Source organism: Hippopotamus amphibius, chromosome 6 (genome assembly GCF_030028045.1).
Source record: "Hippopotamus amphibius kiboko isolate mHipAmp2 chromosome 6, mHipAmp2.hap2, whole genome shotgun sequence".
Classification (NCBI taxonomy): Eukaryota; Metazoa; Chordata; class Mammalia; order Artiodactyla; family Hippopotamidae; genus Hippopotamus; species Hippopotamus amphibius.
This window is the reverse complement of record NC_080191.1, coordinates 9,830,506-9,858,423: the sequence shown is the minus strand read 5'-3', so window position 1 is coordinate 9,858,423 and position 27,918 is coordinate 9,830,506. Positions and strand designations below refer to the sequence as shown.

General features: G+C 40.5%; 1 protein-coding gene across 1 annotated transcript in view; it reads right to left on the bottom strand.

The window, feature by feature from the left end:
- Positions 1–21,364: 21,364 nt before the first annotated feature.
- Positions 21,365–27,918, bottom strand: part of SEC63 (SEC63 homolog, protein translocation regulator) — a 60,725-nt gene continuing 54,171 nt past the window's right edge. The window contains exons 19-21 of the mRNA XM_057739093.1: positions 27,108–27,206; positions 23,355–23,459; positions 21,365–22,442 (exon numbers count right to left, since the gene is read on the bottom strand). Of these exons, the coding sequence (XP_057595076.1) occupies positions 22,299–22,442; positions 23,355–23,459; positions 27,108–27,206 (348 nt within the window). The 3' untranslated portion in view covers positions 21,365–22,298. The remainder of the gene's footprint in view (positions 22,443–23,354; positions 23,460–27,107; positions 27,207–27,918) is intronic.

Sequence of the window (27,918 nt, the reverse complement as noted above, 5' to 3'; positions counted from 1 at the left end):
GATGGACAAATCATCAGGGGTAGTTGGTAGGAGTGATTCATTCCAGAGTAATGGTGAGGAGAAATTCTAGAATGACAGATATCAGTGGACCTAGTGAGCTGCCCATCCTGGAGGGATGTCTCCAAAGGCGGGGAAGGGGAAACTAGGAGGTAAGGTAATGCTTAAACATAATGAAAATGTTACAGTGCTGGCAGATAATTTAGGGGTAAATTTGTGATAGGTCCTTACAAAACCAAGCAAACAAATAGAAAATAGAGAAAGAGAGAGACAGAGAATTATTAACTCAGAGAGATAAAGAGAAAGAAAAAGAAAATATAATTGTAGTACATTATAGGATTCAATTCTAAATGATATGTACATTTTTAAAACAATATTAAAACTAAGTATTGATTTTGCTAAGTATTATTCCATAACATTATTGGGTGGTGGGAGGAGGAAAAGGTGGGATGAGATCAACAGACTGTATCTAAAACAAAAAATAATCAAGAAAGGACATTATATGCAGGTTAATTAGAAATTTAGGCAAATAGAAGCAACAGCTAAAAAATGACATGGTTGTCATTGGAGAGTAGAGACAGGAAACAACTATTTTTGATGTAAATCTTATAGAATTATTTGTCTTTTTAATCTCTTTCTCAATACACACATACATACATACATACATAACTTTAATTGTAAAAAGCATTAAATAAAAACTTTTAAGCATGCCCATTAAAATAGAAAAAAAAGAAAATCATTGATCTTCTACCTCTGGCAGTGGAGGAGCACACAAATACCACGAACATGATTTTTTTCACCCAAGAAGAACTGGCATTTTAAAAAACATGTAATAAAATTCAATCATAAAATAAAAATTAAAAACAAAATTTTTAAAGTAAATCCAATTACACTTTTCTTTTTACTCATAACAAAAAAATTTCTGTGTTATTACAGATTCTTTATGAGAATACCTATCTTGCTCTCTGGGATTTTTTTCTTGGAGAGATCCAATGAGCCATGCAGTGCTTAGAAAAGTGCCTGCCACATCGTGGGCACTCCATAAATGTTTGTTAAATGATGAATGAATGAATGGGAAATACTACTTCATTAAACATTTGTGAACATCTAGTTTCCTAGATCCAGAGTTCAGTGAACTCTGAATGAGAGGGAGAAAGTTCCTTGAAAGCAGAGAGTGTGTTGGATCTGTTTTGGAGTACTGATCTGGGACAGATAATGGGACCTGCCGTGTGTAGCATGTCCCTATTATAGACAGAGATTTTATATTAAATAGGCACTTTTTGAGCTGTCTAGCTTATCAGATGCTCACAGATTCCTAACTTCTGAACGTCCTTCCCCTAACTTATAAGGGAAATGACAGGGAGTCTTGACTCATGGATCCATTCAACGTATATGTAATGAGTGCCTTCTGTGTGCCAGGCATTATTCTAGGCTCAGCTTAACAAACCAGAAATCTCTAGAAGGGAACTGTAATTAAAATCAGAGTAACAAGGCAAGTCTCCTGGAGGCAAAGGTGTGTTTAGACCTGAAGGCAGTGAAGGGGGAGCCCTCTGAGCCTCAGCTCCTCCACTGCAGTGCACAGTGGGAAGAGGGTGAGCAGGGGGTGGGGTATCAGCCTGCCCTGTGGACCCCTCACCCGCTGCACGTTGGCAGAGCAGCCTTGGGCAAGTCACCTAACCTCTGTCTGGACCCCTGAGACTGGGAGTGATGGCAGTTAACTCATAGAATGGTTATGAAGATGCCCAAGACTGAATTCTTTGCTTTCCTCTATGACTTTCAGGATGTTATCAGAGAAACCTCACTCCCAACTATCTGTTCAATCCCCAAACACTCCATCTCCCTCCCTTCACCCATTTTATCACATCAGACAATATAAAGTGAAGGGTTCTCTTTATTGACCAACATCAGTAACTTATAAATAGGTTTATAAATAGTTTAAAATGTATTTAGCTGTAGTCATCACCTTTTTTGTGTGTGTAAATTATAACTGATTTAAATCATTGTGTAAGCTTAAGGTGTACAACATGTTGATTTGATACATTTATATACTGCAAAATGATCACCACTGTAGCCTTAGCTAACACCTCTATCAAGACACATAATTATCGTTCATTCTGAGGGGAGATAACATTTAAGACCTAGTCTCTTAACAACTTTGAAGTCACCTTTCCAATAGGCCAAGATTCTCTCCATTTTTATTCTATTCAATAAAATGGTCTCAAGTTGTATATCAGCCAGCTAACACTTATCCAGAGCTATTGTTTGCCAGACACTGTGCAAGGCACAGGAGAAACAATTACAGACTTCTCTATCCTAAACCCTATGATCATGAATGCCAGTAAAAAGACTTCTTTACATGTGAGCTCTGAGGCTAGATTGCCTGGATTCAAATCTATTAGGTGATTAACCTTTGGCAAATTACTTAACTTGTATGTGCTTCAGTTTCCACATGTATAAAATGGGGGTGAAAATAGGTTATTTATAAGGATTACATGAACTTAGTTCATGTAAGTTCTTATAATAATACCTGGAATGTTATAAGCTCTCAACAGATGTTAGCTTTAAAAATGACACAGATAACCTATAATATTTTAAAAAACACTTATAACATCTAGTTTTCACAGAGGTCCTGGGTGAGAGAGAGCGAACACTCACAGGTCTGACTTGCATAACTGAAGTCCTCCTCTTCCACACAGCTGTATTTGCATCCACTGATGTACACAGGGGACTTAGGACTCTTGCGGGGGTGGGGGGGGAGCAGTGGAGGTAGGAGGTTTTTCTTTTTCTTCAATTGCATTCATTTCGGCTCTTTATTATTTCCTTCCTTCTGCATGCTTTGGGTTTAATTGCTCTTTTCCTAGTTTCTTAGAATAGAAGCTTAGATTGTTGATTAGAGACATTGCTTCTTTTCTAATATAAGCATTTTAATGCTATAAACGTTCCTCTAAGCACTGCTTTTGCTGCAATCCACAAATTATATATAATGTATTTTCACTTTCATTTTTTCAAAGGATTTTAAAATTTACCTTGAGGCTTCCTTGAGGTCCATAGGTTATATAGAAGTGTGTTAATTGCCAAATACTTGGGCATCTTCCAGACATCTTATTGTTACAGATTTCTAGTGTAATTCTATTATACTCCAAGAACATGCTTTGTGAGATTTCCTTTATTTTTTTAAACTTTCCACCTGCCCTCTATCCCGCCAGCCCAGCAGGGGCACCATGCATATTCTCTAGGCAGCGCCAACACTCACCCACAGGCCAAAACTCCAGGAACCAAGAAGAGGTTTCCATTTTTTAAAGTGTGTTAAGGTTTTCTGTATGAGCCAATGTATGGCCTACTGTGGTGAATATTTTGTGTGCAATTGAAAAGAATGTGTTTTCTGCTCTTGCTGAGTATTCTGTAAACATCAGTTAGGTCAATATTTATAGTATCCAGATCTTCTTTGTCTACTGTTTGTCTATTTTTTTCATCAATCTTTGAAGTCTCCATCTATAACTGTGGATGTGTCTCTTTCTCCTTTCAGTTCTAGTAGTTTTTCCTTCATGTCTTTTTAAGCACCGTTGTTAGATACATACATTTAGGATTGCTATGTTTTCTTAGAGGATTAATCCCTTTATCATTACATAACATCACTATTTATCCCTGGCAATATTCCTTATATTGAAGTCTACTTTTTCAGATATTAATATAATATAGCTATTCCAGCTTCCTTTAGTGTTTGCATATTTATTTTTCATTCTTTACTCACAATGTATCTATGTTTTCATATTTAAAGTGAGACAATATAAAATGGTTTAATATATATGCAATCGGAGCACCAGAGGAGAAGAGAGAGAATGAGGCAGAAGAAATATTGGAAGAACTAACAGATGAGAATTTTCCAAAATTCATGACAGACACCAAACCACAAATCCAAAAGCTCAGAAACATCAAGCAGAAAATAAAAACAACACACCTAGGTATATCATTTTCAAACTGCTGAAAATAAAAGATGAAAAGTGAATCTTGAAGGCACCCAGAGGAAAAAAGGCTTATTACATTCCCTGGGGAAGACAGAAAATTCTCAAACAGTAGTCAGAAACATCGTTCCAGTGTCCCTTTAGAAGGCCATCAATCCAAAATTAACAACAACAACAACAAAAATAGAATTGACTTCAAACTTAGAGCATCTGTTTTGCAGCAATCTTAAAACTTTTACTAATATGCCTTTGGAGCACAAGACATTAGAGAAGACCCTTATTCCAAGTAATTCAGGAAAACAACTCCCTACACACCGTACACTTATGTTAGCAGTTTCTTCATCAACCTGCCTGCTCTGTCCACTGACCCTGCTAGTGACTTCTGACCTGTTCTCCCCCCAGGCCCTACAGAGGGAGACTGTAGAAAAGCCGGATACCCATGGGCACATTCAGCTTCAGGGAAGGAGACTAGACATATTGCTAGGTGGGAATGACCCACCCAAACTTCCCAAAACAGGCTGGAAGTGGCGGGAAGAGGATTTACCACACCTGCTCTCACAAGAATCAGAGAGCTCACTGGTGAAGAGACTACAAGGTATGGCGCCAGGGCTGCTGGTGATGTTGACCAGCTTCAGCACCTGCAGTCTGGTTTCTATACCCCTGAGAGAGAAAAACCAAAGCAGCAGAAAATAGGAGTCAAAGAAAAACTATAATAATAGCAAACTGAGTAGGGAAAACAATCAAGGACATGGTATCAGAATGAAATGAGTATGTGTTTGCTGAAGACAAGCTAGATGTAAGATGCTACCCAGGAAAATTGAAAAATTAAATGTACACCATGACAGAACAGATGGGAAACAGATGTGAATGTGTATCAAGAGGAGAAGAAGAAATGAAGAGACTGACAGGAAGGAAGTGCGTTTTGGCTATGGGAGGGTGACTGGGTCTTCTGGAGCAGGGTTGACTCACAACAGCATGGGGATACATGTCATTGAAGGAGGTTGCCAAGGAGGGAAGGCAGGGAAAAGGGTGCTGGTGCCCATGTACGCAAGTGATTGAATTAGTCTTCTATCCACAGTCTCTTTTTACCTCAAATGTATTGAGGAAAATTATGAATGTGCTCACAGTAGATCAAGAAACTGATGATTCAAATAGATTCGTAGGCACTAATTAGCAGCCATAAGCCTTAAAGGTGTGCAGAAGGGTGTTGGGCCCCCAGTTTCTCCTGGGCTCTCAGCTGGACCAAGGCTCCCCTTTTTGCCAAATAACTTTATTTGTTTCATTTTCCAAACAACTACCTCCGGAGCCCCAAAGGGCAACGGCCATCACAGCAAGGGGACTCCCTCCCTGAGGTCAATTCTCCATTCCGTTTGTTCAGATGCCAAGTTTTGCACCTCCAATATATTATATTTTAGGGAGATTAAAAATTCATATCCCCAACATAGTGAGACAAAGGATCTCACTTTGGCAAAAAGGACCATTTGAAATTACAGCTTGGGTGGTGGGGGGGGGGGGGGGGGCCGGCGGCAGGGTGTCAAAAAATCAGTCTTAGTGCAGCAGGACATGATGGCCCTGACCACCACGTTAGCATTGCTGGAACCTGGAGACTCTCCCAGGGGGTCAATAATGGTAGGAGATTGCATGTGCTACTGGCCTGTTTTCACACTGGACTTAGCAGCTACTGGAAAGGTGATGGTTCTCTGGAAATTACAGAATAGTTGACTGGATTCTTTGTGTCTCCATAAACCACAGGAGGAACTGGGATTCTCTCACTTGCCTGCATGATTTCCTGTTGCTAATTAGAATATTAAAATCTTATGGAACAATAAGGTGGCCAAAGTCTGAGCTTGAAACTCTGCAGTGACTATAACTCGCTTGGAAAGAATTAGGCAAGGCATTATTTTGAATCCTCAGATTTCAATTGTGTGTGACAGAACATGGAGTTGCATTAGAGTTTTATCATCAGAGGAAGAGGATACAGTCCAGGGAGGCAGGGTTTTATGAGACCCAAATTACTATGAACATTTACTACACATTATTAAATTTTTACCTCGTATCCTCCAAATGCCTGCCCTTGTTTTTCCTTGCTGGACCAATTCTCAGCTCCCCATTGGGTGCCACACGTGTTGGACAAATCTTTGGAGGATGCTGTGTTCAGGGTTCTGTTCCCACCTGCACTGAGAGGAGAGACACGTGAGCCTCTGCCCTGGGGAAGACAAGGACCCCTCCCTGAGGCAAGCATGTCCACCACGGAAAGGCTCACTGTGGAGAGGAAAGCACCTCTCCTGTAGGAGCTCAGCTGGTCTCTCAGACCAAGTTTAAGTGTCTGACAGGAACAGTGCGCTCTACCAGGAAGCCAGCACTTCCTGGGTTCTAGGAGCTTCCTGAGCAAAGCTCCAGCCTGGCAGCCAATGCCCTGTTTATCAAGGTGCTGATGGGACCCCCCGGCAAAGACTCATCTCTCATTTGCACTTTCATTTATCAGGGTTTCCTTGGTATTATGGGTTGAATTGTATCCCTCACAAAGACATATGTTGAAATCCTAACCCCCAGTTCCTCAGAACATGACCTTAATTGAAATAGGGTCTTTACAGAGGGAATCAAGGTAAAGCGAGGTCATTAGGATGCATTCTAATTCAATATGACTGGTGTTCTTATGAAAAGGAGAACTTTGGACATAGACACAGATGTGCATAGAAGGAAGACAATGTGAAGAGACATAGGGGGAAAATACCATCTATAAGCCAAAGATAGATCCTGGAATGATCCTTTCCTCACAACCCTCAGAAGGAACCAACCCTGCTGACAGCTTGATTTCGAAAATCTAGCCTCCAGAACGGAGACAATACATTTCTGTACCATCACCCAGTTTGTGGTACTGTTACAGCAACCCCAGGAAACTGATACATTTGGCTTCCTCCCCTCCAAGACTAAGCAGGTCAGGATCAAGGGGGAGGATATCTACATCTGAGTCAGTCCTATTTTGGATGGGATTCCACAGTGGAGCAGGGAAACAAGCTCAACAAGGGCCAAGCAGTGTTATTAGGAATATTGAAGAGGAAAATTAGAAACTTGCACTCAGCTAAAAATAACTCCATGCTTGTTCTGACTTTGTAAAATATGCTTGCTGAGTAGACAAAAACAAAAAAACAGGATGACCTAGCAATCCAATGTAACCATAGGATGTTTTGCTAAAAATGGAATGTTCTGCACCTGCTCTTGTAAGTTTCTGTTTGGAAACGTCCCTGCTCTGTAAACCAAGTAACCAATCTACCCATGCTAACTGTAAACATGTGCACTGGCCCCTATAAAAGTAAAGCTCACCCTGAGCTCCGGGCCCAGAACTTTGGAGTGTTAGCTCTTCTGGGGCCGCTGGCTTAATAAACCTGAGTTCTCCAACCCTCTGAGTGTGGTGCTTGGTTTCTCGACAGACCAATTTATGCAACATTTCTATAAGGGATCTGGTCCCTAATGGGGATTGAGTCCTTTAACCCCAAATCTAAATGTAATGGACACATAGACGTGTGTGTGTGTGTGTGTGTGTGTGTGTGTGTGTGTGTGTGTGTTCCCTAGGATAGTGAGTGTAAGATGGTTATCCAGAAGTGAGGCTCCCACCAGGCTCTGTTCAGGGTGGTGTACAGGTGGTATCATGACGTCCGTATTTCTGCCCCACCCAACAGTTCCTATTTAGCTTGGTCTCCAGTTAGCAAGTAAAATGCTCTGCCAAAATAGCAAAAAACAGATTTTTCTATTAAAATAATATAAAAACATTAAGCTTCTCGAAAGGAAAGCTTCCATAGAACCTAAAGGGCAGCCGCTTTAGCTGAATTCCATGATCTAAATGATCAGTAGCTTCTTTTTAAAATCTGTTAAGAATGGTGATGGCTTGGGGAGAAAGTCACAGACAAGGTTGTACTTGAGTTTAACTGAAACAAAATAGAGAGAAACTGGATTTTTTTTTTTAAAGCCAGGTTTTTATAAATGGAATTTAAAATATATAAATAAGAAGACATTCAAAAGACAAAACAGACATGAGTATCTCTCACAGTGAGAGCTTCACACATTCTTTCATTCGCCCACACCTTTCCATTCCTCCCTCCACATAAATTCATTCCTGGGTAGAGCTGCCAGAAAAAATACAGGACGCTCAGTCAAATTCAAATTTCAGATAAACAAGGAATACACACACAGCCGTTCGTTTAGTGTATCAAATGTATACACCTCACACACATATATGTATATTTATTAATAAACAGATTGTGTTATAAGCATTTTCCTAACTATATAATATAAAAATATGTTTAATATACATTTTAGTATAAGTATATACCAAATATTGCATGAGACACACTTAAATACTAAAAAATAATCTGCTGTCTATCTGAAATTCAAATTTACCTGGGCATCCTTCTGTGTGTGTGCTAAATCTGGCACCCCTGTTCCTGGCCCCAAAGCCAGGCCCCTGGCGGCTCGGATGGCAGGTGTGGCGGCGCGTCCTAATGAGGATTCTATTTATCCCGGGGTGGCTGTATTTCCTCCTGCTCTAGCGACAAGCCCTAAAGCTCACGGGGGTAGCCCCTGAGGCAATGGCCGTAGGTCGCTGTCGGCCCCCGGGGTGCGGGTCGGGGGCTGAGTCCCGGGGACAGCGGGGGAGGCCCCTGGGCGCAGGGCGCCAGCTCCATCCACGCGAGACCCCAACAAGCGAAGCGGCAGTGACTCCCTTTTGCCTCCAGGGGTCCGAGGAGAAGCAGCTCGGTCCTGGGAGTGGGCAGAGGGGACGTGGTCGGGACTCCGGGTCGCCCGGAGCTCGGCAGTGGCTGGGGCCTGGCCCGCGGCCGTGAGACGCCGGCGAAGCTGGGCGCCCGCAGCCCCGCTCCGACCTCTGTGGCGCGGGCCGCAGGCTCCGGGAAGGGGCCCCGGATGTCCCGGCTCCCGACGCCCGGCGCCCGGCCTCCTCGGCCGCCTCTCGCCCCCTGGCGGCGGCAGCTGGACACGCCGCTCGCTCACTGAGTCCGTTCCCGCCTGAATCCGGACACCTGCCCTGAGCGCCTGCACTGGGGGGCGAGCGTCCTGGGGGAGCTAGTGCTTGGTGTGGCAGGGCAGAAGAAAGTGACCGTTTCCACAGAAGACACCTCTTTCAGGGCCTTCAGAGACAGGGGAATAACAGTTCCTGGTGGAAAGTCCCCCGGGGACGATCGCACTGCTCCAGAGAGCATCTTTGCCCAGGTCCTCCGCAGGTATTAGGTACCTTAATGCTCCGCTGGCCCCACCACTTAGACAACCTTGAGTAAATGTGATAGAGAGTCCATCTTTTTAAATACAAGACTTGCCAAACTAAAAAAAAAAATACAAGTAGACAACTAACTCACTCAAAATTAGTAATATCCTCAGGCTCTTGCTGCAAACTCAAAACAAAAAGATGGTTTTGTTTTACCTCATTCACACGATTCCATCCTCTCCCCTTCTCACAATGCTGTGCAGATGTGCTCTAGGCTGAGAGAGAAATCAACAGGCAGATGTTCCAAGTGAAAACCAAGGGCAAGAGATGTCCTAATAGCCGACTGACTGTCTCTTGCCCTCCTTCTTCACCCCATGCAAGTTAACTGCCAAACATTGTCGATGTCTTCCCGAGGGATGGTTTTGTATGTGTCAGCTTGGCTGGGCCAAGGTACTCTGATACTTTGGTGAAACACTGGATGTTGCTACGAAGGTATTTTTTAAATGAGATTAACATTTCAATCAGTACACTTTAAGTAAAGCAGATTATCCTCCATCGTGTGAGTGGGTCTCACCCAGTCAGTTGAAGGCCTCAAAAAGGAAAAAGACTGACTTCCCCAGAGGAAGGAGGGAATTCTGCCTCCAGACTGCTTTTGGACTCCAGACTGCATCAACTCTTCCCTGGTCTCCCAACCTGCCAGCTGCCCACCCTGGAGATTTTGGACTTGCCCAGCCTCTACAATTGTGTGAGCCAATTCCTTAAAACACCTCTCTCTCTCTCTCTCTCTCTCTCTCTCTCTCTCTCATACATAGATATGGACATATCTATATCTGGCTGGCACCCAGCTCACCCAGACCCATCCTTCTCACCTGCTCCAGAACTTGGCTCCAGCAATACCCCTCTCTTGCTGTATAAGTTTTTCCTCTCCAGTATATGATTTCCTGCTGCATAAAAAATACCACTGTTTCTCTCATCTTAAAAAGCAAAATCTTGATTTCATTTCTCTTCCAGCTGCTACTCTCTTTCTTTGCTCCTCTTTGTAACAACATTCCTCTAAAGAGTTGCATGTGCACTCTGTCTCCAATTCTCCTCTCCCATTCTCTTTGTTTGCCTTTGTATTGTGAAATACAACACATATACAAAAAAGGGGGAGTGGAGGGTAAAAACAGAATCATACAGCTTAATGATTTATCCAAACAAATACCCTTGCTACCACCATCCAGGTCAAGAAAAGTAGCCCATTAGCAAGAACACAGAAGCCTTCCTCCTGCCCCCTCCCTCTTCCTACCCCGTCTGCCCCCAAAGTAGCCACCATCCTGACTTTTATGATCATCACTTCCTTGATTTATCTTATTGTTTTACCTTCTAGGCATGCATCCCTCAACACTGTACTTTAGTTTTACCTGTTTCTTGAACTTTAAATTGTAGGATAATAAAAAAATATCTTCTGTGGCTGGCTTCTTTCATGCAATACCATGTTGGTAAAATTCACCCATGTTAACAAATGTAACTGCATTTCTTTTATTTTCATTACTTTATAGAATCCCATTGCATTAGTCATCTATTGCTGTGTAACAAATTACCCCAAGATTTAGCAGGTTAAAACTAACATTAATTACATCACTCATGCCCTGAGGGTCAGGGATCATTTGTGGCTTAGCTGGGTGTTCTGGCTTTGGGTATCTCATGTATTTTCAGTCAAACTGTAGCCCGAGGCTATAATCTCTGAAGACTTAACTAGGGCTGGAAGATACACTTCCAGATTCATTCACATGGCTGTTGACAACAGACTAGCTCCTTGCCACATGGGCCTCTCCATAGGGCTGCTCATGACCTAGATTCCCCAGAGCAAATAGTCCAAGAGAAAAAATGTGAGTGAAGGAGCTCACCATATGGAAGCTGCAGTGTTTTTTATAACCTAATCTCATAAGTGATGCACTGCTGCTGTATGCGGTTGATCACATAGACCATCCTGGTCCAGTGTGGGAGGGGACCACCCAAGGACATGAGCACCAAGAGGCAGGGATCACTGGGGACCATCTTGGAGGCTGCCCACCTCAACCTTTGTATAAACATAGAAAACTTTATTTATCCATTCTATTATCAATATTTGGGGCTGTTATGAATAGGGCTTCTGTGAACATTCTTGTACATGTCTATTGGTGCATATGTGCATGCATTTCTGCTGGATAAATACCCAGAAGTGTAATTGTGAGGTCACCGCCTATGTGTAAGGTCAAGTTTAGTAACTAATGGCAAACTCTTTTACAAAGTGATCTACAAAGTTAAAACCCTACCAGGAGTAGATGAGATTTCCAGTTGCTACATGTCCTCAACACCACTTGGTACTGTCAATCTCTCCAACTTCTGCCATTCTCGTGAGCATGTAGTGATATCTCATTTTGGCTTTCATTTGCATTTCCCTACTGGATAAAGAGCTTGAACAACTTTTTTGCGTATGTTTTTGGACCTTGGGATATCGTGTCTTGTGAACTGTAGTAGACATGGAGACACGGCACTCAGCTTCTCCTTCCAGGAAGGACATGCTGCCCCGCAGCAGGGAGTGGTCCCCAGACAGCCTCCAGCCAGCGGCTCCTTCAGGCTCAGCCTCGACTGCAGAGAACCACCTTGTCGGAGGTCACAGTCTTCCCGGGGAACCCGTACTCTGACTGAGCAAGGCAGACTGTAAAGGCACAGCTGTATCAGCCTGACATGGGACACGTTAATAAGCACCCCCACCCGGTTAGCCCTAGCTTTGCTGGGCCTGCCTCGAAGTTCAGATCCTTTCTCTGCCCCAGCCTGCTTCCTCCCCGTTTTGTTCACAATAAGCATCTTGATTCTTAATAAACATCTTGCACCACAAACTCCTTCTCAGGGTCTGCTCCTGAAGAACCCAATCTGTGACACAAAGTGTCTTTTTTAAGCCTGTTGACCATTTTCCTATTGAGTTGTCTGCCTTTTTTTTTTTTTTTTTCTTACCAATTTGTCAGCATTTTTGCTTTAGTATGGATACAACTCCTTTGTCAATTGTGTGTGTGACACATATCCTCTCCCACTCTGGGGCTTGCCTTTTTCATTTCTTTATTGTGTCTTTGGACAGAAGTCCTCCATTTGGATGTAATTTGGTTTCTCAGTTTTTTTCCTTTTTAGACATGCTCTTTGTATCCTACCCTAAGGTTATGAATATATTCTCCTATATTCCAAAAGCTTTTATTGTTCTGCCTCTCAATTTTAGACTTCCATGCCACCTGGAAGTAATTGTTGTATAAAGCATGAGACAGAAGCCATGTATCTTTTTTCTTCCCAAATGGATATCCTATTGTCCCAGTACCATATTTTGAAAATGCCTTCCTTTCCCCCACTGTTCTGCAGCGCCAGCTTGTCACATGTATCAAGTGTGTGAGTCTATCCACAAGTGTGGGGCTGGTTTTGGATTCCCATTCTGTGTCATTGGCCTCTTTGCCTGCTCTTGTCCCAGTACCACGCTGTCATAATTCCCGTTCTGAATTTCAATCCTGCTTGGAGTGGAGTTTTTGTCTCCAGTTGCTTCACTGAAATGGCTCTTATGAAGATCTGCAACACCTCCTCCCAGTTAAATCCAGGGGTCAATTCTCAGTTCCCATCTTGTCTTCTCAGTGCAGTTGACACCAGTGATGGTACCTCCTTCTCCTTGGCAGCATCTGCCGAGACCCCACACTCGTGGTTTTCTTCCCAGCACACGGTGTGCTCCTGTTCCCTCTCTCCCTCCTTCTCACCCCAGCCTGACAGTGTTAACCCTCCTCAGGGCTCAAATGTCTCTTGCTTATTTCTTTGTTGATCTCATTCAGCAAGTAAATGCCATTTCACTCCAAATTTCTATTTTGAGGTGGACCTTGTTCTTAAACTCCAGACTTACGCACTCAGCTGCCCACCTAACTTTTCATCTGCAGAATCTCAAGCTAACATACCCAACACAGGACTTCTAATCTTTTCCCCCAAATCTGTTCCACATCTTGCCTTGGCCTTCGTGGCTGATAGCAATTCCATCCTTCTGGTTGCTCGGGCAAAAACCTTAGAAGCATCTTTACTCCTCTCTTTCCCACATAACAGCACATCCACTTCATTAGGAAATCCTGCCGAGTTTACCTCCAAAATATGCACATCCCAAATCCAAACACTGCACCCCGTCTCCATGGCTGCCGCCCCATAGAAGCCTTTATGTGGACAGAGGGATAGCTATATAGGCATACATCGTTTTACTGTGCCTCACAATAAAACGAGGTATGCCTGTGCTTTTTTTTTTTTAACAAATTGAATTTTTGTGGCAACCCTGTGTCAAGAAAGTCTATCGAAGCCATTTTCCCTACAGAATTTGCTCACTTCATGTCTTTGTGTCACATTTTGGCAGTTCTTACACTATTTCAAGCTTTTTCACTATAATATTTGTTATGGTGATCTGTGACAGCGATTTTTTTTTTCAAGTGGTAAAATTTGTGAGGTCTTTTATTTGCTGGCTTTTTGTTTTCAGACCAATTCAGCACAGTTTAATGAACATGATAAATCAGCTTCCCTAAGAATATTTTTAAACAAGTTAGATAGTTTTAACTGAAAAAAGATAAAATCAAATTACTTTCCTGAGCTTTTATACTTAATCGTGAAATAAGTAAAGACACATAAAATTGTGATGGTGATCTTTGATGTTACTACTGCAAAAAGATTATGACTCACTAAAGGCTCAGATGATGGTCTGCTTTTTAGCAACAAAGTATGTTTTCATTAAGGCATATATGTTGTTTTTTAGACATATTGATATTGCACACTTAATAGACTACCACAAAGTACAAATATAACTTTTATAAGCACTGAGAAACAAAAAATCTTGTGACTCACTTTGTTGTGCTACTCACTTTGTTGCGGTGGTCTGGACCAGAGCCTGCAGCATCTCCGAGGTATGTCTACATAGCATCTATCGCCCTATATATAACACATGTGAAAATTCCAGAGAGAATTCTGCAGTAACCTTCTAATTGGTCTTCCTACTTCAACCCCTCTCTCCTTAGTTTTTTTTTTTTTTTTTAAACACAACAGCCAGAGCGATCCTTTTAAGACATAAGCCTGTCACTCCTCTGCTCAAAACCCAGCAGTGGCTCCCCCTTCACTCAGAGTAGAAGCCGAAGTCTTTACAACCTACAAGGCCCTGCCTGCTGCGACCTTGACCTTCCATGTCTCTCTGAGCTCAGCTGCTGCTCTCCCCTCGCTCGCTCTGCTCCATCCGCTCCAGCCTCTTTGATGGCCTCTTTAATGTTCCCCACACTTGCCAGCCACTCCTACCTTACAGCCTGTGTGTCAGCTTTCATTTTTTTTTTTTGGCACACGGGCTTAGTTGCTCCGCGGCATGTGGGATCTTCCTGGAGCTGGGATCGAACCCGTGACCGCCGCATTGGCAGGCGGATTCTTAACCACTGCGCCACCTAGGAAGCCCCTGTGTGTCAGCTTTGCCCTCTGTCTACAACAGTCCTCCCCCAAATATCTGCACGGCTAACTTCTTCACTCCCTCATGCCTTGGCCCGAATGTCAGCTTTGACATGAGACCCGTCTTGACCACAAAAATTGAAACCTGTCCTCTATCTGCCTGCCTTGCTTTCTTCTGCTTTCTTTTCTCCATCACTTTTATCACCTTCAATCATACTATTTAAATTACTTATCAATTATGTTTACTGTTCACTCTCTTTCTCCTCTTCTAGAATGTACAAGCAGAGATCTTTATTTGCTTTCTTTCTGTTCTGTTCTCTTTGTATCCCAATCACCTACAACTGTAAACCACAGTCTACTGTTAGCTTTGTCCTCTGCCCCTCCCCTCGGCCTCAGGTCCCTGCACCTGGAGCTCATGAGGATCCCGTCAGTGATGGGCTTCCGGTCTAGCCGGCTGTCGGAGGCGGTGGTGCAAGTAAAGACATGTGGGTTGAACATTGCAGCCCCTGTGGGGGATGGTGCCTGGGTCCCAGCTGCAGTTCTGTCACCAACTGTGACAAGTCACTTCTCTTTTCTGAGTCTTCATTTCCATGTCTCTCCCTCACGTCAGTGCCTGGCCCTCTGTGGGCACAGCTGGGAGTGCGATTTGCTTCAAATCGGAGCTGCTGAGAGCAGGCCTCCCAGGGTCTCAGCCCTTACACACGTGCTGTCATTAACTCCCCATGGTAATGCCACCCCGTGGAGGTACCACCAAGACTAAAATCCACGTATGTTTCCATACGTACATTCTAGCTCTGCTTATATTAGGCTGTGCAGGGGTTGGGCCCTTAGTTTAATCAGATTATAAGTACCTAGCACTAAATGCAAAGAAAATTTTATGAATCATACAGAGGGAGATGGAGGAAGGCTTTTTTTTAAGAATGTTTTTCTTGCTCTAAAAGTTATTCTAAAAAATATTCCCAATTCTACTCAAAACTCAGTTTTAATATTATCAAACCTAAAATCGTCTGAAGTGCGCTGCTCCTGAGGTGTCATTCTGACACTCAGAGAGATACCCTGTCATTAAGTCAGCAGACTTGAAAGATATGGGGGTTCAGTGTATAAAGAAATAATGCTGTGAGTCATAACATGTTTCATCTCTAATTCTCTAAAGCACTCTGCTGAAAATCACATCAATCCGTATAATTTCCATGATAATAGGCCTGGATCAGCATTTTGTGAGTGGGGGTGGGATGATGGAGAAAGAGGAACTGCGCAATTCTGAATCAGGAGTTGGTTGTGGGAAAAGCTGCAACTCTGAGATATTTGAAAAGGATGCCTTGCTTCTCTTCAACTTGGGGCACCTCTCCTGGTGCTCCCCCCTTCCCTCTCTCTCTCTCTCTCTCATATATGTGTTGTCACATCAAGAAGAGGAACTGCAGGCTTTTGGAAAATTTTAGAAAGTTGATGTACAGCATAGCCAGCAACTGGAGTCCCAAGAATGTGGCAGAGAATCAAGAAATTATAAAAAGCTGGAGAGGGCTTCCCAGGTGGTGCAGTGGTTAAGAATCCCCCTGCCAATGCAGGGGACATGGGTTGGAGCTCTGGTCCAGGAAGATCCCACATGCCGCAGAGCAACTAAGCCCGTGCGCCACAACTACTGAGCCTGCGCTCTAGAGCCTGCAAGCCACAGCTATTGAGCCCATGTGCCACAACTACTGAAGCCTGCGCGCCTAGAGCCTGTGCTCTGCAACAAGAGAAGCCACCTCAATGAGAAGCCCATGCACCAAAACGAAGAGTAGCCCCTCCTCGCTGCACCCAGAGAAAGCCCACACAGCAACGAAGACCCAACGCAGCAAAAAAATAAATAAAATAAAAATAAAAAAATAAAAAGCTGGAGAAACTTTGGATATGATTATAAAGTAAGTAGACTAATTTTACAAAGATATAGATGCAGAGTAATTCATATAAATGAGGGAGGCTATAGCTATCCCAGTAATATTACTGAATATCTCCTTGGGAGTCCTCAGATACACTTTAAATAAAAATCATGATTTTTAAAAAGTCATGCACTGAATTTTAGTCACATGCTTAATTTCTCATCGAAATATCAGCAAATTTGACTACCCTCCCAATTCATCTGCATCATCTCTAAATGACTTTTCACAGTTAAAAAAAAAAAATTCTCTCAAAGGATGGTCAGATGCCAGCACAACTGTTCAGAAGAATATTTCAGAATATTTCCTCAACTATTTCAGCCAAAGATGCTTCAAAGACTCCCCAGACTTGGGTAGCATCTTAGGAAAAAGGACACCACTAAAGGAATGGCAGCTGTTCTACAGGGATCCAGACTCACTTGGAGGCAAGTGTTCAGTTTGTTGGCGAGTGGAATTTTGGGGGGGTGGGGGTTGGGGGCAGGACATGTTTTAGGTTGAGGTTTGGGGGAAAGGTACAGAGGTAATTATCAAACTATTTTATTGTTACAATATCTAACAGCGATAGTGTTCATTTTTAGACACCCCTTTTCCACTGTCACATTGCTCTGTATTCAATTTGGAAAAGTCTGGATTTTTTTTAGTTGGTACACATCTTCAGTGAACGGTCTTCAGTTGTAACATAAAACTATCTTTGACAATAGAACATTTGCAAGAGGTTTAAATGCTCATTATTCTCAAGGAAGATGGCCTCACTGTCACTAAATACAACTTATTCTTTCTGAAAATAAGTACTCTATACCCCTCTGTAAATAGAAATTACTATATATTTTGAATTCCAACTTTTATGAGACAATTTTCTATGGGTATCTCATTTTTCTGCAAGCCTTGTGAACAGAGAGGCACACTGTTTTTTTTCCAGACTGTCTTTTTATGTTTGCATAGGAAACAGCCTTGGAAGAAAGAGTATCTCCCTTTTGGGCAGCTGTGCTTGCATACTCTTTGAAGAGTAGGTTTCCTGAGCTCGAAATTCCTCAGCATGTACAGCATCCACCTGAGCTACTCCGAGTCAGCCCCATGGAACTTGGGAGAGAGAGGAGCAGATGGGGAACAGGAAGCTCACGCAGCCTGCAGTGCCTCTGACTTGGGGGGTTTCCTGTCTTCTGCTAGCGTACATGACCCTGTAGCAGGTTAACTTGTTAGTTTGCACACAGAGTAAAAATCTCAGACCCTTCAATAGTTTTTGACATCTACCACCCAAAAATTAATTTTGTAGAATAAAAAATTTCTTTGTCCTACCTGACTTCCGGCAAACAATCTAATATACTTCTAGTACAATTAATAAATGTGGATTGTCTTCTGGAGTTTGTTGCAAAGGGGCTTACTGTTTCTAGCCAGAAAACCAAGAAGTAAATTTAATATATTAAAGGACATATGTAAGAAGGGCTAACACAGGAATACAAAACATTAAAGGGGAAGGAGGTAAGCCTAAAAGGTGGAGATAGAAAAAAATTACACGACACGTCTTTAATTTTGGCTGTCTCAAACGGAACCATTCTTTACTAAAGAAAAGTATAGCCCTAACGCCCTCTACCGGAACCAGGCTAGACACTACAGGGAACTAGTTTAAAGTTCCTTCTGGAATCTGCTCATATCTATGTGGTATCTGTTGCTTCAATTATCAAGATTTCAAAGTGTAAACTTCAGGTATTCAGAAAGGTAACAGGAAAACGGCTCCCTCTGCATACCCAGCCTGACAGGTTAATGCTGGACCACCTAGTGCCAAGAAGAGTGGACAGTGCTTCTCACACTCACCTGTAACTTGTAGCAGCCACTGATAGCAGGAACCACTAACAGAGCTGTAGACTTCACTGGAAGTCCCTGGAAGCACAGCACTTCTGCCCTCATTTGTCCCACTTTCATTTCATGGACAACAGCTGCTTGGAACTCTCCCCTCATCTATTAACCCCATCACCAAACCTGCTCAAAAAATATCACTTCGCTACACAGTGAACACCAACCCTTTGACTCCAGCAGAGTAGAATCACCCTGTGAACTCAAACGGTGAGCGCCAAAGGTCCAAACCTCCATTTCTGCTTAAATGGCAGTCTATCAACACTTCAAAGTGGCATATCCAAATATTTTAATCATGCATTGAAATCAGAAAAGCATGTATAATGCACCAATAAATGTATTATTTATTTATAAATTACAGAAGTGTACAATTGTACAATATATTATGTACATTATAAAACACACAAAAATAGAGATTTAAAAGGCTGAGATTAAATACAAACAACCACTTTAACATTTTCCCAATGGACTGATTATCTGCATATTCCTGGAAAGTATACACCCTCACCTGAAACCATAGCCCTAAAGCATGCCAGTAATTCCTAGACTTGAATTTTTAGCTCAAGTTACAGAAACATGTACAAGATCACAGCTTTTTTATTTTTGAAAGTTTTGCAGAATAGCCCTAGCGTCAATTTTGAATCTGTGAAGATGCTTGATGCTAACTTTTTGAGACATATTTGGACTAATCACTGCACAGCTGGTAGATAAAATGTCACCTTACGATTCACTGATAGCTGTTTCGGTTACCATAAGGCAGATTAAAGAGGGGATTTTATGGAGTTGAATATTTTGAGAGGAAAATGCTTTAAAGAAACAATAATAAAGGATGAGAATTTGCCTATATTTTTTAAAGCCAACAAATAGCAAGCACACACACAAAAAAAGCCAGCCCACACACTTCATCTGCCTACAGTGAAAAGGCAAAAAAAGCATTGCAAACAATGGCCATTAGCCAACGCAAATGGATTAAAATAGACTGCCACACATCTGCCTGCCCTAATACCTGTCAGTCATGAAGAACAAAGTCTTTGATTTTTTTAAAGCCCCAGTGTCCAATCACAGACCCAGCCACACTGAAACTCAGTAAATAGGTGATGAATGATGAACCCCTCAAAAAATATGTGAAATGCTGAATCACATTTGAAATAACAATTGGTGCTAAAGACTCCAGTATCTGGTTTTGAGTGGCTGAAGCAAATAACTGGATAAATGTTGTGGTCAGGAATGATATGCTCAGAGAGCCTCATTGCATCCCTCAACACCCTTGCTCCCCTTCTCCACATCAGTCTGTTGGTGTCCACCGCTCTGCTTCCACCCAGGGCCCGCCACTTCCCACCTCACAGTGGAATCCTGCAGCCAGACAGGCTCATCCTTCTCCGCCCCTCAGTGCAAGCTGGGAGAAATACAGCACAGTATGTTCTGCACAGAAAACCTTATTCAACGCACTCCTTAATTTTTAAAAAATTTTCACAAAAAATTTTTTAAAACTGTAAAGGACATGAACACCTGACTTCAAGATTGAGACACGCACGAGGGGCTTCAATCAAGTTTCCTGATACAAAAATTTACAACTGAAAGACGTGCAATTGTGGTCTCCTCTGGACGAGTACCTTTTGTTTTAATAGGTACTTCACCAATTTAAAGAGATAAAAATATTATACAATTTAAGTAGCTTAATTTCATAAATAACCAGTTTCACTTTATATATACACACTGAATGTTTGCAACTATTCTGTTGACAAAATGTCAGTGTTTCTTGAAGGGAACAAAACTGAAACTGCCCTCAATGAAAGCTGCCATTTGATTAAATGCAAACCAAGGTAAATCAGTTATTAAATCTCAATTAAGAGAAAGAAAGAAGGGACACAGAGTTCAGAGACTTGCTGGAGAGATGAGAACTATAAAATGAAGGCTCAGTTGTTTCACTACTGCAATATGGAAAGAGCTTACCTAAAGTAATTGTTAGAGGAAAATGTATTATTTGGTTGGGAAGTACACATATATCACACAAATGCAAAGGAAAACAGATTAGTAGGATTTCCTAATGAGGTGATGCTGTTTTTTTTAAGCACTGTGAGATACTGGGTTGTGAAATCATCCTTCAGCCTTAAAATCAGAAAGAAGCCAGTTGTTTGAATAACTTATAAAGCCTCTTTAAGACAAAATATCCACTAGAATTACAGTTTCATTTGCTCACTTTCTTTGCCTTTCCACCACCTGTGTTTTCTCTAACCTCTCATTTCACTGGATGATACAGGTTGGCTCACTCCCTTCCACCTCACTTAGGTGACCATCAGCTTCCCAGAAAATCTGACTCGAAAATTAAACCCACCCTCTACTTATAAAATGAAACAAATCCTCAGCGGCGTTCCTGCTTGCCAAGGAAGGGTCTCACTAACACCTTTAAAAGAAAAATAGGTGATGGAGGTTCCAGTGAAAAAAACTGCTTTGACCATATTATAGGAAATATTACATCCTAAATTTAGAACCAAAAAAAATTTCAAGTTTTGGGTAAGTTTCAAATTACTTCCAACTACTGCAGTAACAAAATACTAATGGTAATTCTGCATGGAAAGTGGCAACCTTTTAAGTAAACTGGGTTACAAGTTAGTATTCCGAGAGTACTTTGGTCTATGGAGATTTTGGTAGGACAGGATTATCACAATCAGTCCTGTAATTGAGACTTATGCTTCCTCCATATCTAGTAATAATAATATTCATCTTACCTCAATAATTCATCATGTACACATTTCTGCTCTTTATAAGCACTATTCTTCCAGGTTGTACTGTGTGAGTGTGTGAGGGGGAAATTCCTCTCTACCATGGGTTCCTCTATAGTATACAGAAATAGCAATCACTTCAGCAGTTATGCACATTACTCTTAAATTTTTAGTTGAAAAATAAAAGAATGAGTTATCCTATTACATCCCTTTCTGGGAGTAAAAAGACACACACCACTACAAACGTAAAATGAGTCAAACTTCTATTTTATTGACAGGAGTCCAAAATGAATACAAAAAAATGCCTCCTTTTCATGTTATATTTTTCCTTAAAAGGCTTCTGATAGTCAGGTAGATTAAAAGCTAAGAATGTATTTCAGCTTTTATAGTGAACCTTTTAAAAAAGATTTAATAACATAAGTCACCAACATCAGAGAACATATGGTCCCACAATCATTTTTAGATCTATAGCTTATAAAAAGAATTAGATCCTGCAATGATCTGCTAAAATAGAGGCTTAAAAATGTTTTAAGCCATTAAAAGCCATTTTTATAATCAAACTGATAACTCTGGGCAATTAAGAAAAGGAAAATCCCAAAATGTAGCCCTCTATATTATGTGGAATGTGACAGAATTGCCAACTTACGACCAAGATAGGCAAAAATAAAATGTTTAAAGCTATGAATGGAGCTGTTATAAATAGTCTTGTATCACTGCAAAATGTCAATAAATGAATAATAGAGCTTATCGATAGATTAAAACTTGAGCAGATGTTACTTAAAACATTTGTGGTGTTTATCATACTTTAATGTTTGTTAAAACTAAAGCTAAACAAAGAAAAGTCGCTCATTTATAGATTGTTTTTCATGTACCTTTACTTTTACTGGGACCATAAATGATCAGATAATACATAGCCCACACTTCTGGACAGTTATAACAAAGGGTTTATTATCATTTGCAGATGAAATAAATGCACCATCCCATACGTGATAGGCTTTCACAAGCCTTAAGCATTTTTCATACTGTACCAAGGTACCACCACTGCCTAGTTATATTATGCACCCATTTCTAGTAAAGAACTAACACCTCCCTCAACATTAGTTCTGCACTGTTTCTGGTTTATTATACACTTCCAAAACAGCAAAAATCTGCAAATATTGTGGTCCATTCGTAGCACTGCTCAGTCGTCACCTTCCTCCTCTTCTTCCTCTTCCTCAAAGCTATCTTCAAAGCCCTCGCTGTCCTCCTGGTCTTCATCCCCCTCTACTGCTGTATCCCACTGTGGGTGATTTTCTGGCACAGGCTTAGCCTCATGAACTTCCAACTATCAAAAAGAATTAAATGTAGACATTAGAAATTTGGGGAGGAATAATGGAAGAAACACCTGGTAAAGAAAAGGTTTTCTTTGACCGCAGCAATCATAAAGAAATAGATTTTATGCTTTTAACTCTAAATTTAACACATTTAGAACAGATATTCATCCCAGAAAGTAAAAAGGTGAGTCTACTAACATGTAAGTATTCAATTATTATTAAATCTCTAATGTAGTTTGATAGTGATTTTATAGGAGCTATACTATTTATTCTGTGGCATGAAAGGTGAATAATTGTGATTCCTGAGCAAGAACACTGAGTAATGTCTTAATAAGTCTTCTACTGATGGAAGAAAAACTCAAATGTGACTTCCAAAGCCTCCACACTCATGAAGTAACATTCTATAGCCCATGGAAAGAAAGTACCCTCGTGGGGGAAAAAAGGCACACCTTTGCTGGCGCCCTTTACTCGGGTCTCCAGTACACAGTGAAACAACACTTCTTCAGCACAATTTCTCTAACACAATAGCATGCCTTTTATAAAAAGCTCAAGTGAAATGGTAAACACTGATGGGAGTGTGCTTCAAGTGATACTCACACAATACACTCCAATGGAATCTGTGGGAAAACACCTGCTTTTCTAAAGAAAACAGAACTCATTTGGTGAGGCCCTGTAAAGTTACAGCATATTACAGCACACTAAAACGTATCACATAAGTTATACTCAAGGTTCTAAATCATTATACTCCTTTAACACAACTTAAGTTTATTACTGAAAGAGCAGTTCATCAAGTATATTACATAAAAGTATGAGATGACCTCTTTTTCTATTATTCTACATTTCGAAACCAGAAAAGCTTCCCTAGTATATTAAGCACTTATTTAAATAGACAACCATATTTACTGCAGAGTCATTATTCTCACCTTCAGTGGTTTAATCTGATCCAAACCCATATAGGAGTCTGATCTTAGGAACACTGTATACTGATAATTTCCAGGCTTGCCTGGTGCAGGAAACTTCAGTTCTACCTAGAAGATAAAATCAGCACTTAAAATCTGTATCTTGAGGAATGGAAGAAACAACAGCTCACTCCTAAAATATTTAGACCAGAGTACTTAATAGCTAGAGTTTACTGAGACGACACAGGAGGTCCAGCAAATGTTACAAAAGTTCTAACAACAACAGATACATACATATATGATGTTTATGTCATATATCTACTACACAAAAAGGAAACCAAAGTAGGCATAATTGATGGGGTTAATTTTTATCTTCACAATCCAAGAAAGCATATTTAAAGCAACCAAGTTCTATGTTGACCATCACATCTTGACAACCTGAAGAAATGAAGTGGGACATAAAAGTAAAATAAATGAAATGTTGGACTAAAACAGACTTCACCAGACAGGAAATAGTTCTTGCCAAATTTTCTTATTTCTAGGACAAATGTTGTGAGATAATAGAAAATATATATATTGGTCTCTGCCCTCAGTTCCGGGCACAGAGCTCCTCAAACCCTGTAATATCTTTAGAGCACAAGGAGCATCTTTTGTTTTAATATTTGGTCTTTGGCTCTGGTTCCTGACACTGAGCTTATGAATTCCTTGGAATTTCCTGGATAAGAATGAATTCTCTTCCAATGAGGGCCTTTGGTGGGCTCCTAGATAAGGAACTGGTCACAAGAAAGCCCAAGCCATGATTAGAGGCCTGGAACTTTTAGTCCCACCTCCCATTCTCCAGAGAGGAGCGGAAAACTGAGTTAATGATCAATTATGCCTATGTGATAAAGCCTCCATAAAAATCCCCAAAGCAGGAGTTCAGGAAGCTTCCAAGTTATGAACACGTGGAAGTACTGGGAGAGTGGATTGCTCAGAAAGAGCAAGAAAGCTCCATGCCTTTCCCACATACCCTGCCCTAGGTATTCCTTCCATCTGGATATTCATCTATATCCTCTATCATATTATTTTCATAATAAACTGGTAAATACGTTTCCCTCAGTTCTGTGAGCCAATTTAGCAAAGTACTGAACCCAAGGAGGGGATCATGGGAACCATGATTTACAGCCAGTTGGTCAGAAGTATAGGTGACAACCTGGGACTTGTGACTGGCATCTAAAGATAGGGAGCAGGGGAATGGCAGCCTTGTGGGACTGAACCCTTAATCTGAGGTATATATCCGGGTAGTATCAGCACTGAGTTAAACCACAGGACACTCAGCTGGTGTCACAGAGAACTGCTTGGTGTAGGGAAAAATCCACAAATTGGTATCAGAAGTGTTGTGAGTGTGGCAGTGTTAGAATAAAGGAGAAACACATGGGAGAAATACGTTTTTCCTTTACAGTGCAATGCCTTAAAAGGTCAAAAAGACACGTTATTTCCTATCATATAATAATGAATTTCAAAGAGTTACAGACACTTAGAAGTTTCTATTCTGCTTGGACAAAGGACGAATAAATTTTTATGATGACAGTTAGGTGTTCTGGTAATCTGCCTCCACCTTCCAAAATCCAGATTTTGTAGGCAAGATTATACATTAAAATTTGCCATTAAAACAACCAAGCTAGAAAATACCATGGGAGAATTTTTTTTTAATTAATCTCAATGTTTGGCCTTTCTAACTGTAACACCAAATCCAGAAATCATAAAAGAAAAGAATTACTAAATCACACCATCAAACACCAAAATAAACCAATGGATAAACAAATGAGTAAATATTTCTATTTCTGCTTGGTAAAAACCACCATGATAGTAAAACAAACTGGGGAGAATATCTGCAACACACACAAAGGGCTGATTTCATATTATTAAAAAAAAAAAAGTCCCCAAACCAATCTAAAAGACCAATAATCCAACAAAAATGAACAATGGTCACAAACAGACACACAAAGAAATATGATTCAAACACAATGAAAGATGTTCAGCTTCACTCTTAAGAGAAATATAAAATTAAAACTACACTGAATACAACCAGCACAGTAAAAATTGATTCAGGCATGAATCATGCTAAAATGCTAGAATGAATGAATAAAAGACTGTTGGAGGACAGGGTATTCTCATAGTGTCCAAGTATCACCCCACAGATTGGAGGAAGACATACTTGTTACAACAGAGAAAAGCCTTAGCTAAATGATCAAACATAACACATCACCATTATCAGGCAAACTGACATAATGTGCCCCTGATGTGATGCACTAAGAAGGTTACATCACCTGTGCAGTATTTTTGCCAAAAATATTTGAGGTGAATATGACCATGAGTAACTAATAAGACAAATTCAAATCAAAGGATATTCTATAAAATACCTTGCCTGGACTCTTCAAAACTGTCAATGGCATGAAAAATTAAAAAAGAAAGAGGTGAAAACTCATAGATGAACGGTCTACGGGGGGCATGATAATATGCTTGCAACGTTTGTATACATCTTGCCCACTGAGAGGCAATGGGCATATACTTGAACATTCACTCTCCCTATGGAGAAATAAACATTTAGCAACATCTATCAAAATTACATATGCGCAGAGCCTCTGATTCATTAATTCTACCTCTATGAATTTATCCTATAGATATGTTTGCACATGTGCAAAATGACATGTGGTGATTCGCTGCAGCAAAAGGAACATCTTGTAAACAGCTGAGTGCTGAATAAATAAATTTCCAAACAAAAGAACATGCAGCTGTAAAAAATGAGGAATCGTTTTCTGTATTAACATGGTGCAAATTCCAAGTTACATCACTGAGAGAAAAGGTAAGGTGCAGAACATGGTATACGCTACTTTTTTGTGCAAAACTGGGGAGAATACACCTACGTATTTGCTTGTAATATATATATAATACCACATAAGAATACATAAAAATTTGGTAACACTGATGGTCTCCAGGAAGCAGAATGGGTGACTGAGAGACAGGGATGCAAGATGTTTCAGTGTGTGCACTTTTGTATATCTCCTGAAATATTAACCAGGTGAATGCATTATCCATTCAAAAAGAGGTCAAATTTAAATTTTAAAAAATGTTAAAATTACTCTGCCAAAGAAATACCCTTAAGTTGGCACTAAGTGTCAAACAACAATAAACTACTTCATACATGTACTACTTGGTTAGAAAGATGGGAAAAAACTTTTTGGATTAAAAATCATCATCACAGAACTATCTTGAAATTCAAACTTGTCCACCAAGTCCAGGCAGACAGAACCTAAACATAAAAAAATCAAGAAGAAAAACAAGAAACTGCAAGGGCAAAATATGTTCATCACAATGCTATATTAGTGATGTCACTGACAGTGGATAATGCAATGCAATAAAAAATTCCACTCTAAAAAAAAGAGTCACCAGTTCTTACATGTTTTTAAGACAAAAGGTATATATCTGAGAACTAACCCAACAAGGATAAAAATCATGGATTTTTGTAAAACATAATTAAATTCTGAAGATAAGGTAAGGCATGTGTTCTTAAACAGTAACAGTGAAAATTCCCCAAAATAAGCTGAGAACAAGGTTTTAAAAGACTACTAAGTTGTCTACCTTTAACAACTCAATACTTCATAAATTTCCAATGAGCTCCCTCCGAAAGATGTCAGAGAATAGTTATCAAATGTATCAAATAAAATGCAATAAGCCAAATACAATAAACTGATTTCTACACTGTTTTCTATTCAAATAATGTTCTTGGATAATTACCTCTTCTGTATCTTTTAGTGTACACACATGATACGGCATAGATATTAATGTCTGTTCCTTCCTATCTGCGATATAAAGCCACCACCATTCTTGTTTTTCCTGCAAAAAAAAAAAGAGAAGAATAAAAATAATCAGAAAGAATTACAGTTTTGCTTTGTCTCATTTTAGGGGTATGGTTATTCCTTGGTAACTAAGCGTTCCAGACACGCTCCTTCCCACCCCCACAATGCGGATACCAAAATCCATGAATGCTCAAATCCCTTATGTAAACTGGTAGTGTATCTGCATATAATTTATCTCATCTCTAGGTTACTTATAATATCTAACACAATGTAAACGCTATGCCAGTACCCAGCAAATTCAAGTTTTGCCTTTTGGAACTTTCTGGAATGTCCTCCCTCCTTAACATTTTCAATCCACAATTGGTCAAATCCACACATGCAAAACCCACAAATGCAGAGGACCAACTGTATTGTCCTTGTTTTATTCATTGTTGTACCCCCAGAACAGACACAGTGCCTGGTACAAAATAGATGTCAACAAGTATTTACTGAATTAATAAATTATTCTTAACCATTTGTAGATCTGCTCCCCTGAAGAATTTTGTATGTAACTTTGGGTTTCAAATGGCCCTTTAAACCCTACTGATGAACCTCTGTATTAAAAACTCCTGATTAAGCATAAATGACAAAAGATATCCTAAAAAGAAAACAGTATGAACTATTACAATATCATTTAGCAAATAATCTTACTAATCTTTGCTTAGTTACAAGCAAAGCCAGAAAGTAGGAGTGGAAGGGACTTGGGCAAC